Below are 25,731 nucleotides of genomic sequence, written 5' to 3' on the forward strand. Positions count from 1 at the left end.
AATTCACCAGAGTGATAGAAAAGCAAAATTAAGAAGTCAGTTCCTTGGCTTCCTTTTTATGCATTTCATATACGAAGAAAAGGCAGGAGATACTCTGTACGATGCTGGGGGTATGACCCATCAGATCAGGTTGGTGGCACTGTGGTGGGCTCTGAGACTCAGCAGAGAAAAGTAAAGTCAGGTAGTGCAGTAGTTTTAGCAAATTTGACAGAGGGAAGAAAGGAAATTCTGGGATCGCAAAAGAGACACCAGGATGGTGTGTTGCCTTCTGGGTGCTAAGGTCCAGAATGTATTGTCGTAGCTGTAGGATATTCTTCGAGGTCGTGGTGCATAATGGCACCAATGATATAGACAGAAAAGGGCAGACTTAACACAGTTAGTAAAGAGAAGGACCTCCAAGGTTGTAATCTCCAGATTACTCCACTGTGCCATGAGCTAGTGCAGGTAGGAATGGGGTGATAGCACAGATGAATGGGTGGCTGCAGAGATGATGCAGGGGGTGGGGTTTCAGGTTTTTGGATCACCTGAACCTTTTCTGGGGAAGGGGTGACCTGTACAGGAGGGATGAGTTGCACCTGAACTGGAGGGGGACAAATAGCCTGGCTGGGAGGTTTACTGATGCTACTTGGGAGAGTTTAAACTGGTTGGTTTAAACTCGTCTATCTCTTTCATTGGCCTATCAAGGTTACAGAAACTTGCTTGAGAGAAACGGCTGGAATGAGTGATTAATGTACCAAGACTTTGAAATTTTAGAACAGGTAGAAATGGAGGTAAAGAAGGGATGGGGTTGTACTAATCAGGGACAGCTGCACTCAGAGAAGTCGTAATGGAAGGTATAGACACTGAGTCCATTTGGGTAAACCTCAAGAAGAGGAAAGATGCAATCACACTACTGGGATTGTACTACAGACCCCCTACCGGGGCATTGAGGAACTTCCCCTTTTACCTCCTTTTCTATTTGTTCTAAAACTTAAAAAACCTGGTACATTAATCACCCATGCCTGCCTCCTCTCTCAACCAAGTTTCTGGAATGGCTATAACATTATTGTTCCATGTACTAATCCATGCTCTTAAGTTCATCACCTTTACGCATAATACTCCAGGCATTAAACTACACACACTTCAAACTATCCGACCATCATCCCTGTTATTCTGATTTTGGTTTTCAATACTTATCCGGACATCTACCCTCTGGTCCAATCCCTTACTGACCTGGGACTCTGGTTCCTAGCCCCCTGCAAAACAAGTTTAAACTCTCCAGAGTAACATCAGTAAACCCCCTAGCCAGGATATTTGACCCCTCCAGTTCAGATGCAGTTCGTCCCTCTTGTACAGATCAACCCTTCCCCAGAAAAGTTTAAAGTGATCCAAGAACTTGAAACCCTGTCCCCTGCACCACCTCCACAGCTACTCATTCTGAAACTGAAGCCATTACTGAAACTTAGTTGAGAGGGGGCAGGAATGGGTGATTAATATACTAAGTTTTCAAAATTTTAGAAAGATAGAGGAAGAGGTATAATGGGGAGATATAATGGAGTGGTCAGACACCGAGTCCGTTTGAGTGGAACTCAGGAATAGAAAGGGTGCAATCACACTGATTATATTGTACTACAGACTCACTAAAAGCCACCGGGACACTGAGGAACAGATATATAAATGGATTAAGGAAAAATGAGGAAAAATAATAGGGCTGTTGTTATGGGTTTTTAACTTTCCTAATATAAACTGAGATCTTCTTAGTGTAAGGGGTTAGAAGGAGCAGAATTTGTTAAGTGTTTCCGGGAAGGTTTCTTAAATCAATCTGTGGATGGTACAACAAAAGGAGGGACTGCGCTGTACCTGGTGTTCTTTAATGAGCCTGGCCAGGTGAATGACCTTTCAGTGTGTGAACAGTGACCACAACTCCTTAACTTACAGGATAGTTATGGTCATTGAGGGAGAGCTTTAAATTGGAGGATGGCAAATTACAAGGGCATTAGGCAGGAACTAAGAAGTGTTAATTGGGAACACGTGTTCTTTGGTAAGTCCACATCAGACATATGGAGGGTGTTTAAAGATCAATTGCACAAGGTACAGGAAGGGTATGCTCCTGTTAGAAGGAAGGATGGGGATGGAAAGATAAGAGAACATTGGATGTCCAGAGAGATGATGAATTTAGTCAAGAAGAAAAAGGGTAGGTATGTAACACTTTGGAAGTTAGGATCAAACAAAGCACATGAGAAGTATAAAGAAGCCAGAAAAAAGTTAAAATACGGAATTGGGAATGCTCGGATGGGCAATGAAAATTCCTTGGTGAGTAGGATTATGGTGAATCTCAAGGCATTCTACACATACATCAAGAGCAAGAGGGTAATTAGGGAGAGGGTGGGATCACTCATGGATAAAGACAACAACATTTGCCTGGATGCGGAGAATGTGAGTGAGATTCTTAATAAGTACTTTGGTTCAGTATTTACCATGAAAAAGCATATGGAGGACCACGAGATCAGTGCTGAGTGTGTAAATATATAGAGGACAAGGAGAAGGAAGTGTTGGGTCTCCTAATGAGTATTAAGGTGGATCAGTCCCCAGGGCCTGATGCGATTTACCCTAGGTAATTGAAGGAGGCAAGGGATGAGATTGCTGGCCCTTGATCAGTTTCTTAACGTCCTCTCTAGCCACAGACGAGATCCCGAAGGATTGGCAAGAGGCTAATGTTGTACCTCTGTTTAAGAGGGGAACAAGGGGAAATCCAAGGCATGATAGACAGTGAGTCTCAGTTGCAGGGAAATTGCTGGGTGGATAGGATATATGAATATTTGGAAACTCATGGCCTACTTAGGGACAGCCACCATGGCTTTGTATGTGGCAGGTCATGGCTTACCAAGTTGATTGAGTTTATTTGACAATGTGATGAGGGAGATTGGTAAGGGTGGGGGAGTGGATGTTGTTTAGAAAGGCATTTGACAAAGACCTTCGTGGGAGGCAAATCCAGAAGGATGCATGGGGTCCTTGGCGAATGGACTGTTTGGATTCAGGACTGTCTTGTGCATAGAAATCAGAGGGTAGCAATTGAAGAGACTTATTCGAGCTAGAGGTCTGTATTGGTGGAATTCTGCAGGGATCTGTGCTGGTGATGTATATAGATGACCTGGATGAAAATGATGATGGGTAGGTTAGTAAATTTGTAGATAATATCAAGCTTGGTGAAGCTGTGGATGGTGTAGAAGATCAGCAAAGAACACAGCACGATATAGATCAAGGAGTATCATGAACAAAGTGGATGAGCTTAGAATGTGGATCAGTACTTGGAGCGATGATGTTGTGGAGACTTGCATGGCTCAGGGGCAGGGATGGCTACTTCGAGTGCCAGGCTTTAGATGTTTCAGAAAGGACAGGAAGGGAGGCAAAAGAGTTGGGGGTGTGGGACTACTGATCAGAGATTGTGTCAAGGCTACAGAAAAGGGGGAAGCCATGGGGGGATTGTTGACTGAATCTCTGTGGGTGTGGATGGAAGTTAGAAACAGGAAGGGGTCAATAACTCTACTGGGTGGTTTTTATAGGCCACCCAGAAGTAACAGGGACATTGAGGAGCAGATAGGGAGACAGATTCTGGAACAGTGCAGTAATAACAGAGTTGTCGTATGGGAGATTTGAATTTCCCCAATATTGATTGGCATCTCCCTAGAGTAAGAGGTTTATATGGGGTGGAGTTTGTTAGGTGTGTTCAGGAAGGTTTCCTGGCATAGTATGTATATAAGCCTACAAGAGGAGAACCTGTGTTCTTTATCTGGTATTGGGTAATAAACCTGGTCAGGTGTCAGGTCTCTCAGCGAGAGAGCATTTTGGAGATAGTGATCAAAATTCTATCTCCTTTACCAGAGCATTGTGTTACGTACCCTGTTTTTAATTCAAACTCTTCGTTCAAGTAGCATTTTGAATTCGGCCTCTTCACACCCTATCCTGGCATAACAATAGAGTGGGGGGCCCCGCTATCTCCCGGTTCACTCTGTAAGCGATCTACCGGGTTTAAAATTTTTTCATTCGACTTGGGAACTACAGACTTTCCATTTCCTTCAATAATAATTCTCATCTCCCCATTCTTAAATTCTGCATTAACTTTGAACACACCTTCGAGCACAAACACCTGGGTACTCTCACTTCCCACTGTTACCAAGGTTAACCCTTTTTCCACTGAACCAAGTCTATCTGACCCACAAGGACGGCCGCCCCGTTCCACTGAATCAAATACCTCAGGCTTCTTCTGAGCTCCGTTACTAGGTTCAGTACCACGTGCATCCCCATCTTGGACACACTCAAATGGGACATTGGCCTCTTCCAGGCTTTCAATACCCGTACCCTTTTCAAATTCTAAGTTCCCCCATTTCTCCCAGGTACTCTCTGAGCAACTCCCTTCCGGAGTAAACTCAACCCCATGGGCTGAAAAAACCTCATCTGCCAACCCAGCAGACTTCTTTGAGGTAAGAGCAACCTTTTCATCTAGGGCTGCCCTCATTTCATTATCGGGAACACCTTTAGAAGTTTCAACTTCCTCAAACAGTTCTGCCAAACCAGACAGATCATCCCTGTCCAACTCTGGACCTCTTAACTGCTCTATCGGTTCCTCATCTTTATTTTCTGCCTCTAGGACCTTTCTCCTCGCTAAAGGCAGATTTACCTCCCCTCCCTTACCCTCTTTCACTTTACTACTCTTCGTTTTACTACCCTCTAAACCCTCGTGGTACAGGGTCTTTTTTCTTTCTTTCTAAATCTTTTTATTATTATTAGTAATATGGACAGAATACAAATGATATATTGATAAAGAAATTACCAACATACAAATTCCATTACATATAAAAAAACATACATAATAGTTACAATATAAATGAGTTTACCAAGACATGAGCCATAAAATATATGTATGAACATGGTAAATCTAAATATTTCATAATATATGATATAAAGAAAACAGAAAAAAGAAAGAAAAAAAACCAAAAAAAATATATATATAATGCAAAACTAGCTAATCTACTAATCTAATAACTAATAGCTAATATAGAAGAAAAAAGAAACAAAAAAAAAGAGAAAAAAAAGGGGGCTGTTTATAATATCTCACAAAAATAAGTATTCATCAATGCCGTCACTTCCGGTCCTCTCAACATACATAAGCTAAAAGCTGGGAAATCAAATGAACTTGGCACAGGGTCATATTACATCATATGAAAATGTTGAATAAATGGTCTCCATAACTTTTCAAATTTAATAGGTCTCAAAAGTACCACTTCTAATTTTTTCTAAATTTAAACATAACATAGTTTGAGAGAACCAATTAAATACAGTGGGAGGATTAATTTCCTTCCAATTCAACAATATAGATCTTCTAGCCATCAGAGTTAGAAATGCAATCATTCGACGGGCAGAAGAAGATAAATGCAGTGAGTCTAACATTGGTAAACCAAAAATTGCGGTAATAGGATGAGGTTGTAAATCAATATTCAAAACTGCAGAAATAATATCAAAAATATCTTTCCAATATTTCTCCAAAAATGAACAAGACCAAAACATATGAGTTAAAGGCGCAATTTCAGATTGACATCTATCACAAATAGGACTAATATGAGAGTAAAAATGAGCTAATTTATCCTTAGACATATGGGCCCTATGTACGACCTTAAATTGTATTAATGAATGTTTGGCACATAACGATGATGTATTAACTAATTGAAGAATTCTATCCCAATTCTCACTAGAAATACTAAGACTAAGCTCTCTTTCCCAATCCTTTTTAGTCTTATAAAGAGGCTCTGAACGTATCTTCATAATTATATTATAAAGTTTTGAAATAAGCCCTTTTTGAAAAGGGTCTAATTCAAATAAATTCTCCAAAATACCTGAAGGCACAAAATTTGGAAACGTAGAGAGTACAGAACTTAAAAAATGTCTAATCTGTAAATATCTAAAAAAATGAAATCTAGGCAAGTTATATTTGTTGGATAATTGCTCAAAAGACATGAAACAATTATCTAAAAATAAATCAGAAAATCTTAGTAATCCCTTAGTTTTCCAAGCCGAATAAGCTTGATCTATAATGGAAGGGTGAAAAAAACAATTAGATACAATAGGACTATTTAAAACGAATTGAGTCAACCCAAAAAATTTCCGAAATTGAAACCATATACACAAAGTATGTTTAATTATCGGGTTGTCAATTCGTTTCGGCAATTTAGAAAGAGCAAAAGGGAGAGAAGTCCCTAAAATAGAACCCAGAGCATAAGCTGATACTGATTTAGTTTCTAAACTCACCCAACAAGGGCCAAAAGATCCACCCCCATCTTTCAACCAACATAACAAATATCTAATATTAACTGCCCAATAGTAAAATCTGAAATTAGGTAATGCTAACCCGCCTTCCTTTTTTGTCTTCTGTAAATATGTTTTACCTAACCTGGGATTTTTATTCTGCCATATATATGAAGAAATTATAGAGTCAACATTAGTAAAAAAAGATTTCGGGATAAAAATTGGTATCGCTTGAAAAATATATAAAAACTTAGGTAAAATAACCATCTTAATAGCATTAATCCTACCTATTAGGGATAAAGACAAAGGTGACCACTTAGTAAACAAACCTTTAATCTGATCAATTAAGGGTAAAAATTTAATCTAAATAAATCTTTATAGTTTTTTGTGATTTTGATCCCTAAATAAGTAAAAGAATCATTAACTAATTTAAAAGGTAAATTTCCATAAATTGGGACCCGTTTATTCAAAGGAAACAATTCACTTTTATTAAGATTTAACTTATACCCAGAAAACTCACTAAATTGAGCCAATAATGATAAACCTGCTGGAATGGATTTCTCCGGGTTAGAAATGAATAGTAATAAATCATCTGCATACAAAGATAACTTATGAATATCTGTCCCACGATTAATACCCAAAATATCCTGTGATTGTCTGATGGCAATTGCCAAAGGTTAATTAGTAATGGACTAAGAGGACATCCTTGTCTAGTGTCCCGAAATAGGCGAAAAAAGGGAGATCTTTGATTATTGGTAAACACTGAGGCTACTGGAGTATGATAAATCAATTTAATCCATGATATAAATATCGGACTAAAATTAAACCTCCAACACATTAAATAAGTAAGGCCATTCAACTCTATCAAATGCTTTCTCCACATCTAATGAAATCACGCATTCTGAAGTGTCATGTGAGGGAGTATAAACAATATTCAACAATCTCCTAATGTTAAAAAAAGAATAACGATTTTTAATAAAACCAGTTTGATCATCTGAAATAATTTTGGGTAATACCTTCTCCAATCTAGATGTCAGTAACTTGGAAAAAATCTTGGAGTCTACATTCAATAAAGATATAGGTCTATAAGAAGCACAGTTAGTAGGGTCTTTATCTTTCTTCAATATTAAAGAAATGGAAGCTCTATAAAAAGATTGTGGCAAATTCCCCAATCTAATGGCTTCCTCAAAAACCTTACCTAACCAAGGGGAAAGAGTAGCGGAAAAAAATTTAAAAAATTCAACTGTATAACCATCTGGACCCGGTGCTTTCCCAGAATTCATTGAGGAAATAGCCCCCTTAATTTCTACATCTGTAATAGGAGTATCCAATATCAAAAGATCATCAGATGATAATCTTGGAAAATTTAATTTCCCAAGAAAATCAGACATGGTATTATGATCTTGAAGAAATTCAGATTGATACAGGGAGGTATAGAAGTCTTGAAATGCCTTATTTATCTCATCATGATTAACTGTCAGATTCCCATTCTGCTGACCAATCTTAGTGATTTGATGTTTAACCAAAGCATTCTTCAATTGACTAGCTAACAGTTTACCAGATTTATCACTATGTATATAAAAATCAGATTTAGTTTTCATTAATTGATTTTCAATCGAGGATGTAAGTAATAAACTATGTTCCATTTGAAGTTCAACCCTTTGTAAAGCTCCTTACTAGGAGCAATCGAATATTTCTTATCAATCTCTTTAATTTTATCAACCAATAAAAGAGTTTCCATCTTAGTACGTTTCCTCAAACCAACAGAATAAGAAATAATCTGTCCACGTATATAAGCTTTAAAAGTGTCCCAAAGTGTTCCGCAGGAAATATCATCTGTAGAATTAGTTGAAAAGAAGAAGTCGATCTGCTCCTCCATAAATTTTATAAAGTCAGAGTCTTGCAACAACGTAGAGTCAAATCGCCATTGTCTAGCATTAGAAGCTGTATCCGTAAATTTCATAGAAAGTAATAATGGAGCATGATCAGAGATAGCTATAATATCATAGTTACAACCGATTACCAATGGAATAAAACAAGAGTCTACAAAAAAATAATCAATTCTCGAATAAGAGTGATAAACATGTGAGAAAAAAGAAAACTCTTTGTCATTAGGATGCCGGAATCTCCAAATATCAAAAACTCCGTTGTCAGTCAAAGAAGAGTTAATACAGGTGGCCGACTTATTAGGTAAAGTCTGAATAGATAAAGATTTATCCATCAGAGGATTTAAACAATAATTAAAGTCACCACCCATTATTAACTTATATTCGTTTAGGTTGGGTAAAGAGATAAATAAAGACTTAAAAAAGTCAGGACAATCCACATTTGAAGCGTAAACATTAACCATAGCAACCTTTTTATTACAAAGTAAACCCGTAATTAACAAAAATCTGCCATTCGGATCCAAAAAAATATCATGTTGAACAAATGAAATAGAGGAGTCAATAAAAATTGAAACTCCTTTTACTTTAGCATTCGAATTTGCGTGATACTGTTGACCCCGCCAAAATCTAAAAAAACGAAATTTGTCCTCCTTCCTCACATGAGTTTCTTGTACAAAAATGATATGAGCATTAAGTCTTTGGAATACTTTGAAAATCTTCTTTCGTTTAATTAGATGATTTAAACCATTAGTATTCCAAGACACAAAATTAATGGTCTGAGCCATAATTCTAAAATCAACCCTTTGGTATAGAAAGGGTTAACCAACTTATAAACTCATGCACCCGGAAGAGGAACAAAAGTAATGAGAAGACCCGGAAGTGACGACAACACAGACATATTTGAAGTTCAAAAACAGCCCAAATAAAAAAACTAACACAAACTGGTACAAAAAAAAATAGAATTAGAAAACAGACCATCCCCCCACCCCCAAAGAAAAAGAGATAAAGCCAAAATATGACTTAAAAAGGGAAAAAGTAAGACTAATCCTACCCCCATGTCAGCTGAAGAACACTCCATATATAAAGGATATATATAAAAGAATCACCCCAACTTTAAAAATTAAAATCGCTGTAATAAAAACCATATTTCTAAGTATAGTTAGTTGTAAAAAGAATAAAAATATAATCACTGAAAAAAATTATAAATCGGGCTCTAGCCCAGACAAAACAAAAAAATATTTAAGCTATGATAAGCGATGCATTGTAGGAAAAAGGCTAAAAAAATAAAACCATAACGCTATCTTAAGCAAAACCAAAAATCTTTTTCAAAAAACCACCATCTTAATCAAAGAAAAATTCACCTTCAAAGAATTAAAAATATACCTTCGAAGGAACAAAGTTAATGGACAAGTATGTAGTATAATGGTTAAAGTGTATAAGGCAGAACAATTAATATGACGAAAACACACTTTAACTTAAGTATAAAGTATAGGATGAACCTACACCAATAACCAGATTATAATTCTGGTTTAAGAGATCAAGAACCATCTTACACGATCAGAATCGTTCATTTATTAGAGACTGGTGTCTGTAGCAGTAGGGAAGTTCTCCTCCAGATATTTTCTCGCTTCTGAAGTTGAAATGAAAACCTGTCGTGGAGCATTCGACGGAGATATTCGAAGCTTCGCAGGGTATAGAAGCGCAGGTTTCAGATTTTTCTCATAACATTCAGCCATCAACGGTTTAAAAAGAAGCCTTCCTTTTAAAAGGTCAGGACTAAAGTCTTCGACCAGGCGGAAGCAAAATTCTTTGAATTTATTCATTCCTGCTCGACGAGCTGCTCTTATAAGTTGTTCTTTGTCATGTACATAATGGAACCGGACAATTACCACCGAAGGTTTGTCTGTAGCACTCGGTGATCGACGCCGAATTCTATGTGCCCGATCCAATATAGGAGGGTTATTCGGGAAAATCGTCGAAAACGCTCCTTTTAAAAGTTGAGCAAAATATTTCGAAGGGTCATCTTTTTCTATGCCATCTGGAAGACCAAGTACAAGTAAGTTCTGTCTACTGGACTGATTCTCAAAATCGTCACTCTTGGCTTTAAGGGCTTCCATCAGCTTTATGGTCGAAATTAAATCCTGTTGCAATTTTTCAATAGTCAAATCTCACTTCCGAGCATCTTCTTGCAGAGACGCAATAAGAGCTTGTTGCTGTTTAATTACTAAATCCGTCTTAACCATGTACTCTTGAAAAGCCATGTACCTTGAAAAACCATGTACTCTTGATGAAGGATTTCTGCCTGAAATGTCGACTGTTTATTCCCTCCTCCCATCCCCCAATAGATGTTGCCTGACTTGCTGAGTTCCTCCAGCATTTTGTGTGTACAGTACATTGCGAAGAATTAGCCTGGTGAGTCTTGTTTGGACTGTTCCAGTGTTACCTTGTCTTTGTTAGGTTAGGTAACTGTGTTTACAGGCTGAACTAGTAACTACCCTTGAGAAGGTGTTGGTGAGCTATCTTCTAATGTTGCAGTCCTTGTAGTGTCTCTCTACAGATAATCTGCCTTTTGATTTATCTTATTGAAGTACATGACCTCACACAGTAGATTCATAGTAACTTTTCACTGTGCCTTCCATCTACTTTTTGTATCATCTGTAAATTTGTAAACCTTACCATTCCTTTCTCCTGTTCATTAAGTAATGAACAATTATTGGCCAATAATTGAACCACTGCTCCACGACCTGGATCAACATGTTGACGTCGTGTGGAGGCTTGTGTGCTTCAAGGACTCTATCAGGCAATGCAAACTTGGGGCCAGCCATGTTGGAACTGCTGTGGATGAGATGCCAGATGAAGATTTATCCAGCTCCACCTTCTGAACGGACAGACTCACGTCTGCCCCTTGCCATACAGAGCAACAAACTGAACTGCTAGTTACCATGTACTAGTCAATAATGAAACCATTTACTCCAACTCGCATTTTCTATGAGACAGCAAGTTTTAATCTTACCCCAATACCCTGAACTTTTAAATTGTGCACAAATCTCTTATGTGCCACCATGTCTTAATTGCTGTTTGGAAATCTAAATATGTTATTTCTCCAGGATCCTCTTGATCAATTTATATTCATCTTCTTACTGACCAGCTATTTCCTCTTTAATTATTGACTGTAGTATCTTCCTGACAACAGTTAAACTAACTGGCCTGTGATTCCCTGCCTTTTGCTGCTCTCCCTTTTCGAACAAGGAGGTCACATTTGTTGTTTTCCAACCTATTGGTATTCTCCCAGGGTTTAGCAAGTTATGATAATTCAGTCAATAGGACCACTATCTCTGTAGCCATTATCTTTCTAAGTGCCTGTTACCACTTCCTCAACATTGAGTCAATAGGTACATTTAATGTATACAATATATATCATGAAATTCTTTTTATTTGCAAACATCCACGAAAACAGAGGAATGCCCCAAAGAATGAATGACAGTTAAATGTTAGAACCCCAAAGCCCCTCCCAGCTCTCCTCTCCCAAGCACAAGCAGCAGCAAGGTGATGTCCCCCTCCTCCACCAGCAAAGAAGCATCAGCACCCTCCACCAGCATTCAAGCGTGCAGCAAGGCATCAATAAATCAGAATCAGGTTTATTATCACTGGCATATGACGTGACTCTGATATGTTCCAATTTGATTACCAGCACAGTAGGTCCACAGCAGATACCATTTGGCTCTTCATGCAACCCTGGACATCTGGACAGCAAAGGTACATGCATCAGGATGCTTTTTTTCGATTACAGCTTGGCATTCATCTCCTCAAAACTAATCAATAATCTTCAAGCATCAGTTCTTCTTTGTGCAGTCAGATCCTTGATTTTCTCACTTGTAGATCCCAGTAAGTTTGGTTTGGCAATAACATCTCTTCCACAATCTCTATCAGCACAGATGCACCACGAGACTGTGTGCTTAGTCCCCTACTCTACTTGCTTTATACTTATGACTGTGAGGCTAAGCATAGCTCCAGTGCCATTTTAAGTTTGCAGACAACACAGTCATAGGCAGAATCACAACAACCTCTCACTCAAGTGTCAGCAAGACCAAGGAGCTGATTATTGATTTCAGGAAAAGGAAGCTAGAGGTCCATGAGATGGTCCACATCAGGGGATGAAATGTGGAGAGGGTCAGTAACTGCAAATATTTCAGTGTTATAATAACAGCAAATCTGTCCTCAGCCCAGCACACCAGTGTAATTATGAAGAAAGCGTAGCAGTGCCTCTACTTCCTTAGAAGTTTACGAAGATTCAGTGTGACATCTAAAACTTTGACAAACTTCTGTGAATGTGTGGTGGAGAGTATATTGACTGGATGCATCACAGCCTGGTATGGAAACACCAATGCCTTCAAATGGAAAATCCTACAAAAAGTAATGGGTACAGCATAGTCCACCACAGGTAAAGCCCTCCCCACCTACACAGAGCACGTATACATGGAACACTTTCTCAGGAAAACAGCATCCTTTATCAATGCCTCTCCCACCAGTCAGGCCATGCTCTCTTCTCACAGCTGCTATCAGGAAGGAGGTATCTGACTTAGGGTTCTCACCAGCAGGTTCAGAAATGTTTACTAACTCTCCTTCAATCAGCAGTCTCTTGAACCAGTGGATAACTTCACACAATTTCACTTGCCCCTCACTGAACTGTTTCCACATCCTATGGACTCACTTTCAAGGACTCTTCATCTCACGTTCTTGATATTTATTGCTTATTTAAATAATAAAATATTTTTTCCCCTTTGTATTTATGCAGATTCTTGTCTGTTGCAAACTGGTCCGCCCTGTTAGTTGAGGTCTTTCATTGATTCTGCTATGGTTATCGGATTTATTTAATATGCCCGCAAGAAAAGAAACCTCAGGGTTGTGTAAGGTGACATGTACTTTAGTAATAAATTTACTTTGAACTTTGAGGACTTTTGGCTTTCAGATGCATTAATTTTTACAATTGATTTTTCATGATCTGAGTAAGTTCAGCATTATTGCTCATTTCTGAGCACTCTCGAAAAGACTGTACAGACCTGCCTTACTGAACCATTGTAACCTTCCAGTTGAAGATACCTTGCAGTGTTAAACATGCAAGCCAGGAGAAAGATGAGCTATGTGTCAAACCTCTGAAGAATTCTGCCACATTTCAAGAAATACACCTTTCATTTTGCTCCTCTTTCTGTACTCTTCATCATTCTTAAAATCCTCAGTGCTCCTTGGGTGTGCACTGTTGTATTCCTGTGATTTTCACGACCATGGTTGAAGATTGTGCCTTCAACTGACTGAACCTTCAGTCCTGGAAAGCCTTAAACCTCAAAAGTGGCCACGGCTGCTTCCAGTCCTCAGATGTATCGGTGTGAGGAAGTTAGAAGCAGAGGCTACAGTTGGAGTAACTGCTCATTTCAGTTCCTTTCAAAATCTCTGGGATTTCAATTGAAATGTTTGACTGAACAAATCCAAGGCTTTGATCTGAGAAGTTTTTGGGCATTAGATGACTTAGTCTCTACTTACTGAATATCTACGTCGCTAACTTTGGGTATTAAACCTAAATATACTGGCCCTGCTTATACGGTAGAAGGCCTAAGCCAAGAAAGCCATAAAGTATGGGAGTTCCTGTTTTTAAAAGGGAAAAAAGGGAAGACAGATAATCCCCAGACCAGTTGTAGAGGCAATGTATAGATCCCAATGTAGACAAATAAGATAGGTGAAGAAGGGCAGAAAGGTTGGCATAGATTTGATATGGTGAAGGGTCTTTTTCTCTGCCATACAACTTTGACTGTATGCCAGACCAGACACCATAAATGGAATGTCCCAGTTAGATAACCAGAGTTTACAGTAAACCTAATAAATAGCCAATGCCACATGGTGAGTTAGGTTACTTGTTTGGCAAAAGGATGTGGCTGCAGACCAGAAGTAATATGATTCAGATGTTATTATTATTACAATTATTGTTGGAGTTTTTCATACCTATCATTCTTCCTTGATTGTAAAGCAAAAGCCCCCCCGTTCTCCCTCCACAAATGATTAAGATCATGTTGCCAACTTGGCTTACTTTATTGTTATCTTCCAGGGCGAACCTTGGGCCCACCCTGTAGCTAATTTGACTATTGGTTTGAGGAATGGAAGCCTATTTTACAGTTCTACCAATTTGCTTACAAATTTCCTGCAACTTCGGCAGAAGAGCCATATCTTAACCCGGTCTTTGGAGCTGAGTGTAGTACATAAATGTTTTGTTTTTATAGTTCTGGATACAATTCTACCATTGCAGTTAGGCAAAACAAAATAAACTGTTAATGCTGTAGAGCTCACGTAAAAACAGAATGTATTGGTAATTCTTGGTAGATCAGGCAGAATCAATCAAGAAAAAAGAGATATGACATTTCACTTCAAAAATACACTGCCGCTCTCTCTGCCTCTCTTTATTACCTCTCCCGCTGGCTCTCTGGTGTCCCTCCCACCAGCCTGAATTTGCCCCACTCCTCTCTCTCCCTCTCTTACCGTCTCTACCAACCTCTCCACCCCCTCCCCACTCACTGCCCTTCTCTGCCCCACCGCCTCTCTCTGACCCCCCCCCCCCCACTCTCTGGGCATCCCCTCTATCTTTCTCTCCCATTCTCTCCCCCTCTTTCCCCTCTCTCTCCCCCCTCCCTGCCTCCATCCCTCTTGCTGACCCTAACTCTCTTTCTCTGTCGCTGCCCCACTCTCTCTATGTCTCTGCCCGACTCTCACACTCTCTCACTCTCTCTCTCCGTCGCTTCCTGACTCTCTCTCTCTCTGTCTCTTCTTCCATCTCTCTGTCTCCCCATCTCTCTCTCTTTCGCTGCCTGACTCTTTCTCTCTCTGTTGTTGCCTCTCTTTCTCAATCTCTCCATCCTCTCTCTGTTGCTGCCTAACTCTCTCTCTCCATGTCTCTCTCTGTCGCTGCCTGACTCTCTCTCTCCATCTCTCTCTCTGTTGTTGCCTCTCTCTCTCTCTGTCACTGCCTGACTCTCTCTCTCTGTTGTTGCCTCTCTCTCACTCAATCTCTCCATCTCTCTCTCTTTTGCTGCCTGACTCTCTCTCTCCATCTCTCTTTCTGTTGTTACCTGACTCTCTCTCTCTCCACCTCTCTCTGTCACTGCCTGACTCTCTCTCTCTCCATCTCTCTCTCTTTTGCTGCCTCTCTCTCCATCTCTCTCTCTGTTGTTGCCTGACTCTTTCTCTCCATTCTCTCTTTCCATCTCTCTTTCTGTTGTTGCCTTACTCTCTCTCTCTGTTGCTGCCTGACTCTCTCTCTCTCCATCTCTCTCTCTGTCACTGCCTGACTTTCTCTCTCTCCCTCTCTGTCTCTCTCTCCGTCTCTCCCGCTTGCTGCCTCTCTCACTGCTAACTCACTCTCTCTCTCCATCTGACCCTCTCTCCCTCTCTCTCTCTGGCTGTCCCTCTCCCCCCTCCCCTCTCCCTCTCCCCCTCTCTCCCTTTCTCTCTCTCTCTCTCATACTCTCCCTCTTTGGCTGTCCCTCTCCCCCTCTCTCCCTTTCTCTCTCTCATACTCTCTCTCTCTGGCTGTCCCTCTCCCTTTCCCTGTTAAGTACACAAACGGTTTAAATAAACCAGCAGCAATAGACCACACCTGGAGTCTGGTTTTGATTCTAAAAACCACTATTTACAGTATTAGTAACTATTTAATATAGTAACTTAAACCAGGTAAATCACAAGTTAACACGAGTGATTCTGCAGATGCTGGAAATAAATAAATAACACAAAATGCTGGCAGAACTCAGCAGGCCAGACAGCATCTATCACATGCAGATCACAAGTTAGCAGTGTTATGTGTGTGTGTGTGTGTAAATATCATTCCCAAACTTGTTTAAGCTTGGGTGACAAGGTTTAAAGTCTTACGATGGTAATGTAAGAAAGTTCAGTTCAACGCATGGAGTTGGTGGGAGGGGAAGAGAGAGCTATCTGTAAGCCAAGGTGATATCCACAATAGGAGAAGAAGGAATAAACAGATGTCGTTGGTCTTCCGTTGTCAGACTCTGAATCCACTCTCTTGAGTTAACCAAACATAGCTTATCACAAAGGGTACGGTCTTCAAGGGAAAACTACCACCCAGGCAAGGGTAAACACACCGGTAGCCTCCGCAGAGTCAGCCCTTCGACATACCATGATAGCTACTGATCGATTCTCCTGATTGATCCTCAACCCACCCTTGTGGGCACTCGGAAGTTCCATCCAGTGACTCTTCTGTCACTGGTGTCCTTCCATGGTCGATTCCAGCTATGACTCTGGCTATGTGTGGAAGTGTCCTTGTATAAATCCAAATATGCTGTCAGCTTATGTAAACATCAACTGTCCATCATATAACTGCACCTCTCTCTCCATAGCAACCTAGAAGCAGGCAGCAGTACTGTAGTCAGTTTACACAAAGTACATAGTCAGTTTATTTCTCTCCCCTTTAAAGGCATAGTCCATGTCCATCACACTGCCTCTCCCTCACACCAACTCTCTCCCTCTCTCTCGTCAACACTCCCCCTCTCTCTCATGCTGCCCCTCTTACTCTCTGTCACTGCCCAATGCTCCCTCTTTCTCTCTCTCTCTGTCCCCCTCCCTCCCTCTCCCTCCCTCTCGCTACCTCTCCCCGCCCCCCTTTTCTCTGTCTGTCTTTCACTGCCCCTCTCTCTCTGTGTCTCTGGCTTCCCCCCCTCTCTCTCGCTGCCCCCTTCTCTTGCTGCCCCTTACACCCCTTACGTGCTTACACGCTCTTTTAGGCTTTTCCGATACCTTAGAACTCATTTTGCTAACGGATGCACAAAATAAGTTGACTTAAAGCACAGATGCTCACAGGCACGTTTAAGCAATGCCGGCTAGAATGCAGTTCCGGGGGAGGAGCTCGGCTGCTCGGGGCGTGCGCTGCCTTTTAGTAACAGTGAAAACAGGTAACTAATGTAGGTCTTTTGCAACAGCAAGGTGTCATAAAGTGAATGTTTGAAAAATGGGGGACACCTATACTAGTAAGCTATTGCTTGCCTTTAGTTGCACCATCTTAAACCAAATGTACTGGTCAGACAGAGTAGTAGTTTGTCACATGTTCCTGCTTTCAGCATAGAATCAGGACAGCAAACAGCATTGACTTTCTAGCATCTCTGAGCCAAGCTTAAGATTGACAAAACAAATGTGAGGAGCCCAGGCTTTGTTTGGTTGCTAATTTTACATCCAAGGTAGAGCTCATAGGCTTTCTTAATACGAGGAGTTGTGCTCTGTCTTTGAAATTTAAACGTGTATTTGCCAAAATATAACAGTAAGTATTGCAGCTGTTGCAACATTGGTGAGACAGTTTGCTGTCACAAATACTCCCGAAAATACAATTACTATATTATAGTGAGCACGCACAGTAGAGCATGTGCATCAACATGATCAGAAATGGATGTACATGTAAAGGTGATACATAGAAAGGTGTGTGCGTGATGCTTTTTATAGTCTTTCTAAATCCTGTCCTGCCATGCAGCATTTGCCCTACCTAAGCATGCCTGGTCAAGATCGAAAACTTCTGAGCTTATCTTTTGGGCAACATTTTTATTGACTGGAGTTATGAATTAAAATAGAGGGGGACTAATATCCTAGTTTGATAATGCTGCACAATGGGGTTTAAACTAGAGTTGCAGACATGGGAACCAGAGTGCCAGAACAGTTAGGGGAGAAGTTGTGGAGACAGATGTTGATAAGACCTCAGACAAAGTCAGGAATTGAAAGGTTGAGCATGATGGGACTAGTGTCCTAAACTGTGCACCTCCTTTGTTGCATATTTCAATGTAAGAAGTATTGTTGGAAAGGTGAATGAGCTCAGGGCATGGATCAACACCTGGAATTATTAATGAGACAGTTGCAGGAGGAGCAGGATTGGCAACTCAGTGTTTCCGGGTTCCGTTGTTTTCGATGTGACAGAGCGGGAGGGATTAAAGTTGGAGGGGTAGTGCTGCTAGTCAGGGAAAATGTCACAATAGTGCTTTGACAGGACAGACTGGAGAACTCAGCTAGCGGTGCGTTAATGGTTGGAACAAAAAAAAATGAGAAAGGTATGACCAGGTTAATGAGGCTATATTACAAACCACCAAACATTATGAGAGATTTAGAGGAACAAATTAGTAAAGGTATCGCAGACTGTTGCAAGAAACATAAGGTTGTTATAGTAGGTAATTTTAACTTTCCACATATTGACTGGGAATTCCATACTGTAGTGTAAAAGGACTAGATGGTGGGATAGAGTTTGTCAGATGTGTTCAGGAAAATTTCCTTCATAAGTACGTAGAAGTCCCAACATCAGGGCGTGGGATACTGGATCTGCTATTAGGAAATGCGACATGGCAGGTGGCAGAAGTTTGTGTAGGGAACACTTTGCAACCAGTGACCACAATTGCTTAGTTTCAAAGTAAATACAGTTGGCCCTCCTCATGCGTGGACTCAACCAACTGCGGATCAGGAAAACCCAGAAGTTTTCTCTCCAGCACTTGTTGTTTGAGCACGTACAGACTATTTTTCTTGTCATTATTCCCTAAACAATACAGTATAGCAACTATTTACATAGCATTTACATTGTATTAGGTATTATAAGTAATCTAGAAATGACTTAAAAGTATAGGCAGTCCCCATCCGTTCCTGAGTCCGTCTTTAAGTCGGATTTGAGGTTGGAACAGGTACATCCGGTATTATTTAGTGTCAGTTAGTCAAATGTTTTTCTTGGTATATAGTACATATTTTACTTTTCTATGCATATAAAACACTTAAGAAACACGTATTTCAATAATTAAACCACTGCATTGCTTAATACTAATTGTAGCTTTCATCGGGACAGGAACTTTCTCATGCTCCATTAATATTGTTACGATCGTTGACCGACTATAGCCTAACGCTTTTTCAATGACCCATGGCGTTTCACCTCTTTCCGATTGCTTTATTACTTCCACCTTATTTTCAATCGTGATTATTTTCATGAACAGATACACTGCGGATTCAGAGCTGCACCACCAGGTCCTAATGTCCACTGCACTGAGACATGTTAAATAAAGTCCGGGGTTCCGCTGGGTCCTAAAGACCACCGAACTGACCCAGCTTAAATAAGGGACTTGAGCATCTGCGTTTTTTGGTATACGCGGGGTGTCTTGGAACCAATCCCCCGCGGATAAGGAGGGCCGACTGTATGCAAAAAGATGGGTCTGGTCCACAGGTTGAGAATCTAAATTGGAGAGAGGCCAACTTTGATGGTTTCAGAAATGATCTGGCAATGTGGGTTGGGACAGGCTGTTTTCTGGCAAAGTGTACTTGGAAAGTGGAAGACCTTCAGACATGAAATTTTGAGAGTACAAAGCTTGTACGTACCTGTCAGAAAAAAAGTAAGGCTAACAAGTGTAGGGAACCGTAGCCTTCAAGAGATATCAAGGCCCTGATTAAGAGAAAAAAGGAGGTGCATAGCAGATACAGGTAAGTAGGTGTTTATGGCAGCGGTCGAAATGATTTGTCGATATGAAACGATTTGAGTCAGCTGCACCTTTCTTCATTCCCTGTCACTCCCACTGTTGAAATTGAACACGCACGAGGTCTTCAGTCGCCTAAACACAGTGATACCCTCGTGCCAGGGATCACTGGTTGGCCTCAGGTAACCGGCGGCCTTATGCATCCGGCAAGAAGTACTGTTGTTCTGGCCTGGAGCATGGACAGATGAGCTCTGCCTCTAAACCTGTTTAGCACACCGAATATTCGTGGGGAACCTGGTTTTAAAATATTTGCAGATGACCTAATCCAGGCTCAGGGTTTCATAAGTAGCAGAGTCGCTGCCTTGCTGTAATCTACTGAAAGTCATCCCTCAAGCCAAACTTATGTTGGCCGATAGATCCTACCTACCTACAGTGTGGGTGGGCGCGCGCCCTGTTGCACTCCCGCTCAGTTGGTGACTCTCTCCAGACTGCGACCGCTGTGACCCCGGCACAGGGACTTCCGGCCCTTACTTTGTCCTCTCACTGGTGTGTTGCAATGATTTGATTTGTTCATACAAGGAAAATATGCGCTGTGTGTTTAATATCCAAACGTTACTTAAGATGTTATGATGCTATTGACTTATAAGTGACTTATAATTGACTTATCACTATATTCATGCGAGGAAAATATGTGCTGTGTGTTTAATATCCAAACGTTACTTAAAATGTTATGATGCTATTGACTTATAAGTGACTTATAATTGACTTATCACTATATTCATGCGAGGAAAATATGTGCTGTGTGTTTAATATTAAATTTGTTAGATAAACCATTTTAGAAACGAAATTGGGTGTATTCGCCACTTATAAGTGACTTAGAGTTGACTTATCACCTATATTCCGGTCGTGATTCAGGAACGCTTAAAGAAGGCATGAAGTTGCCCTAGCAGACAAGATGAAGGAGAATTCTAAGGGATTCTACAGATATGTTAAGAGCAAAAGAATTGCGAGGGACAAAATTTGTCCTTTGGAAGATCAGAATGGTAATCCATGTGACAGATGGGAACATCTTAAATGAATTCTTAACATCTGTATTTACTCAGGAGACGGTTACAGTCTATAGAATTATGGCAAATCATCATCAACTTCATGGACCCTGGACAGATTGTTGAGGAGGAGGTGTCTGCTGTCCTGAGGCAAATCAGGGTAAATAAATCTCCAGGACCTGACAAGGTATACCCTCAGACTTGACGGGAGGCAAGTGCAGAAATTGCCAGGGCTTTAGAAGAAATATTTAAAACATCCCTAGTGACAGGAGAGGTACCAGAAGTTTGGAGGATAGCCAATGTTATTCTGCTGTTTAACAAAGGCTCTAAACATAAACCAGGAAATTATCAATTGTGAGACCAGATATACAAGTATTTGGGTAGAGTTGGACTGATTAAGGATAGTCAGCATGTCTTTCTGCATAATAGGTCATGTCCAACCAATCTTACAAAGTTTTTCGAGTAAATTACCAGGAAAGTTGATGAAGGGAAGGCAGTGCATATTGTGTACATGGACTTTATTACGGCATTTGACGACATTCCACATGGGAAGCTGGTCAGGAAGGTTCAGTCACTCAGCATTCAGGATAAGGTAGTAAACTGGATTAGACATTTGCTTTGTGGGAGAAGCCAGAGGGTGGTAGTAGATGGTTGCCTTCCTGACTGGAGGCCTGTGACTAGTGGAGTGCCACAGGGGATCAGTGCTAGGTCTGTTGTTGTTTGTCATAGAACATAGAATAGTACAGCACATTACAGACCCTTCGGCCCACAATGTTGTGCCGACCCTCAACACTGCCTCCCATATAACCCCCCCCCCCCCCACCTTAAATTCCTCCATATACCTGTCTAGTAGTCTCTTAAGCTTCACTAGTGAATCTGCCTCCACCACTGACTCAGGCAGTGCATTCCACTCACCAACCACTCTGAGTAAAAAACCTTCCTCCAATATCCCCCTTGAACTTCCCTCCCCTTACCTTAAAGCCATGTCCTCTTGTACTGAGCAGTGGTGCCCTGGGGAAGAGGTGCTGGCTGTCCACTCTCTCTATTCCTCTTAGTATCTTGTAGACCCCTATCATGTCTCCTCTCATCTCCTTCTCTCCAAAGAGTAAAGCCCTAGCTCCCTTAATCTCTGATCATAATCCATACTCTCTAAACCAGGCAGCATCCTGGTAAATCTCCTCTGTACCCTTTCCAATGCTTCCACATCCTTCCTATAGTGAGGCAACCAGAATTGGACTCAGTACTCCAAGTGTGGCCTAACTAGAGTTTTATACAGTTGCATCATTACATCGCGTCTCTTAAACTCTATCCCTCGTCTTATGAAAGCTAACACCCCATAAGCTTCCTTAACTACCCTATCTACCTGTGAGGCAACTTTCAGGGATCTGTGGACATGTACCCCCAGATCCTTCTGCTCCTCCCCACTACCAAGTATCCTGCCATTTACTTTGTACTCTGCCTTGGAGTTCCAAAGTGTACCACCTCACACTTCTCCGGGTTGAACTCCATCTGCCACTGCTCAGCCCACTTCTGCATCCTATCAATGTCTCTCTGCAATCTTCGACAATCCTCTACACTATCTACAACACGACCAACCTTTGTGTCATCTGCAAACTTGCCAACCCACTCTTCTGCCCCACATCCAGGTCGTTAATAAAAATCCAGGTCATCTCTATTAAAGATCTAGATGAAAATGGGATTAACTAGATCGACAAATTTGCAGATGGCACAAGATTGGGGGTGTAGTGGATAGTGAGGAAGGCTATCAATGCTTGCAGCGGTATCTGTATTAGCTGGAAAAATGGGCTGAAAAATGGCAGATGGAATTTAATGCAGATAAGTGCAAGGTTTTGCACTTTGGTAGGACCAACTTGGGTAGGTCTTACACAGTGAATAGTCGAGTACTGAGGAGGGTGGTAGAACAAAGAGATCTGTGAATACAGGTCCATAAATTCTTTGAAAGTGGTGTCACAGTTAGATAGGGTCATAAAGAAACCATTTGGAACGTTCGCCTTCATAGATCATTGTACTGAGTACAGAAGGTGGGATGTTATATTGAAGTTTTATAAGATATTGGTGAGACTTAATTTGGAGTATTGTGTGCAGTTTTGGTCACCTACCTCCAGGAAACATGTAAATAAGGTCGAAAGAGTACAGAGAAAATTTACAAGGATGTTGCCAAATTTGGAGGACTTGAGCTGCAGGGAAAGATTGCAATTGCATAGCTTAGGACTGTATTCTTTAAAATGTAGAAGTTTGAAAGGAGATTTGATAGAGGTATACAGAATTATGAGGAATATAGGTTGGCTTTTTCCACTGAGATTGGGTGGGACTACAACTAGGGGTCATGGGTTAATGTGAAAGGTTTAAGGGGAACATGAGGGGAAACTTCTTCACTCAGAGGTTCGCTAGAGTGTGGAATGAGCTGCCAGCGCAAGTAATTCATACGAGCTCAATTTCAACATTTAATGAAAAGTTAGGATAGGTACTTGGATGGTGGGTGTATGGAAGACTATGGTCTCAGTACTCCTATTGGTGCTACTGATGGGAATAGGCAGCTTAAATGTTTTCGGCACCATGGACTGCATGGGCTGAAGGGCCTATTTCAGTCCCCTACTTCTCTTTGACCCTATAAGTAACAAAGAAAGGAGTTTTTTTAAAAATGATGTTTGATAGGGAAATTTCATGGAAATTTTCATGATTAGCAGCCCAAAATCCATAAGATATACTCAAAAGTATTCAGGATGTAAAATCTTTGTCCAGTGTTATTGAACCCCTATCATAACCACTCTCCTCATCTCCCCCCTTTTGAGCACACAGTGCCAGAGAACTGGCTGCTGCAGGTTTTCCCTGATTGGTCATCTCCACAAGTGTCCAAAACAGTATACTTGTTATTAAGTGGAATGGCCACAGGGATACTCTAAATTGCCTGCCTATTCCCTTACCCTCTCCTGACAGTCACCCTGCTACCTGTCTCCTGCAACTTAGGTGTGACTGTCTCCCTGTAGCTCCTATCTATCATCCCCTCAGCCTCCTGAATGATTCATACGTCATCCAGCTCCAGCTCCCTAATGTGTTCTGTAAAGACTTAAAGCTGGCTGCATTTCTTGCAAGTATTGTCATCAAGGTCACTGGAGGTCTCATTAATTTTTCACGTCACATAAGAGAAATTGCACACAATACTCCAAATTAGGCCTCACCAAATCACCACTGCCCTGGGTTCCAATCCCACTGCTGCACCTGTGCAATAACTGAAAAATCTTACCAGAACTTTGCCTTAGCCTTTGCCTCTTCTCACCAAAACCTCTTGAGCTAAAGACCCCACTCTTCTAATGGCCCACTCACACAATGACTGATCTGCTTGAGACTATCTTTTTATTGGCAGCTGCTGTACAGTTAACTGATTGGCTAATCAACTTTCCCTTTTAAATGCCTCTCACTCTTGCTCATGATCCTGTTCACAATCCCCTAAAGTGAAACTCACATGCAAGAGACTTGTTCTTTTAACAAGTTGTAGTGATTTTCTGTTTGTTAAATGGTGTTAACTAACTTCCAACAAGCTGCAAGCACAAGTGGTGCATGGGAGCTCAATTCCATTGTTTAAGAGAAGTTTGGATAGGTACATTGATGGGACACTGGAAGACTATTGTCCAGGTGCAGGTTGATGGGACTTGGCAGTTTGAATGGTTCAGCACTAACTAGTTTGGCACCAAAGGGCCTGTTCTGTGCTGTAGTTTTCTATGACTCTATAAAACAGTCCCAGCCTATGCAATCATTTCTGATTTCAGGTTCTTCAGTCACTGCAGCATCTTTCTGAAGCTGTTCTGCATTCTCCATAGCTTTATCTCTACCTTCCTATAGTATACCTTCCTATAGTATGATGGAGAAAGTTGTGGTTTAAAAAAAAGGGGAATTGAGAAGTTGTTTCAAACAATTATAATACAACTTTTGCCTTTCTGTTCTTGCAGCGTTCTAATTACCTGCACAGAGAGGTCCTACAGCTGGCACAGCGATACCCAAACATCCGGATAAGTCCCTGGCGAATGGTCACAATATGGGGAGGGGCAAGCCTCCTGAAGATGTACCTACGTTGCATGAAGGATCTGCTAGAAATGTCTGACTGGCAGTGGGATTATTTCATTAACTTGAGTGCTACTGACTACCCTACCAGGTCAGTATCTTTGAATAAGAGGAAAGCAGAAAACGAGATTCTCTTTGGAGCTGCTGAGATGAAAGCAGCTCTATTTTGTGAAGATCTCATTTTTGCTAGTCCCTCATTGCCCTTGAACTTTAAGGTATGGTTCAACACGTGATGGCTTTCAATCAGTCTTGCCACATAGCTATTTTTGTTAACATGTAAGTAAGTGTGAAGTAAGTTAGTAAACATTAGAATGTTCTTTGACATGGGGATCTCATAGTCCTGCCATCAGTGAATTTCACACTGTTGGTATGGAGTGCACAGGTCAATCCAGCTGAATATTTTGTCCACCCTGCTTGTGCTGAGTAATAGTTACATAGAACGTAGAATAATACAGCACAGTACAGGCCCTTTGGCCCACAATGTTGTGCCGACCCTTAAACCCTGCCTCCCATATAACCCCCCCCCACCTTAAATTCCTCCATACACCTGTCTAGTAGTCTCTTAAATTTCACTAGTGTATCTGCCTCCACCACTGACTCAGGCAGTGCATTCCAAGCACCAGCCACTCTCTGAGTAAAAAACCTTCCTCTAATATCCCCCTTGAACTTCCCTCCCCTTACGTTAAAGCCATGTCCTTTTGTATTGAGCAGTGGTGCCCTGGGAAAGAGGCACTGGGTGTCCACTCTATCTATTCCTCTTAATATCTTGTATACTTCTATCACATCTCTCATCCTCCTCCTCTCCAAAGAGTAAAGCCTTAGCTCCTTTAATCTCTGATCATAATGCATACTCTCTAAACCAGGCAGCATCCTGGTAAATCTCCTCCATACCCTTTCCAATGCTTCCACATCCTTCCTATAGTGAGGCGACCAGAACTGGACACAGTACTCCAAGTGTGGCCT

General features: G+C 41.0%; 1 protein-coding gene across 2 annotated transcripts in view; it reads left to right on the plus strand.

Moving 5' to 3' along the window:
- xylt2 (xylosyltransferase II) overlaps positions 1–25,731 on the plus strand; it is a 275,890-nt gene that overhangs the window by 117,899 nt on the left and 132,260 nt on the right. For both annotated transcript variants that reach the window (XM_059949008.1, XM_059949009.1), the window contains exon 4: positions 24,657–24,859. In XM_059949008.1, the coding sequence (XP_059804991.1) occupies positions 24,657–24,859 (203 nt within the window). The remainder of the gene's footprint in view (positions 1–24,656; positions 24,860–25,731) is intronic.

This window comes from Hypanus sabinus, chromosome 23 (genome assembly GCF_030144855.1).
Source record: "Hypanus sabinus isolate sHypSab1 chromosome 23, sHypSab1.hap1, whole genome shotgun sequence".
Taxonomy (NCBI): Eukaryota; Metazoa; Chordata; class Chondrichthyes; order Myliobatiformes; family Dasyatidae; genus Hypanus; species Hypanus sabinus.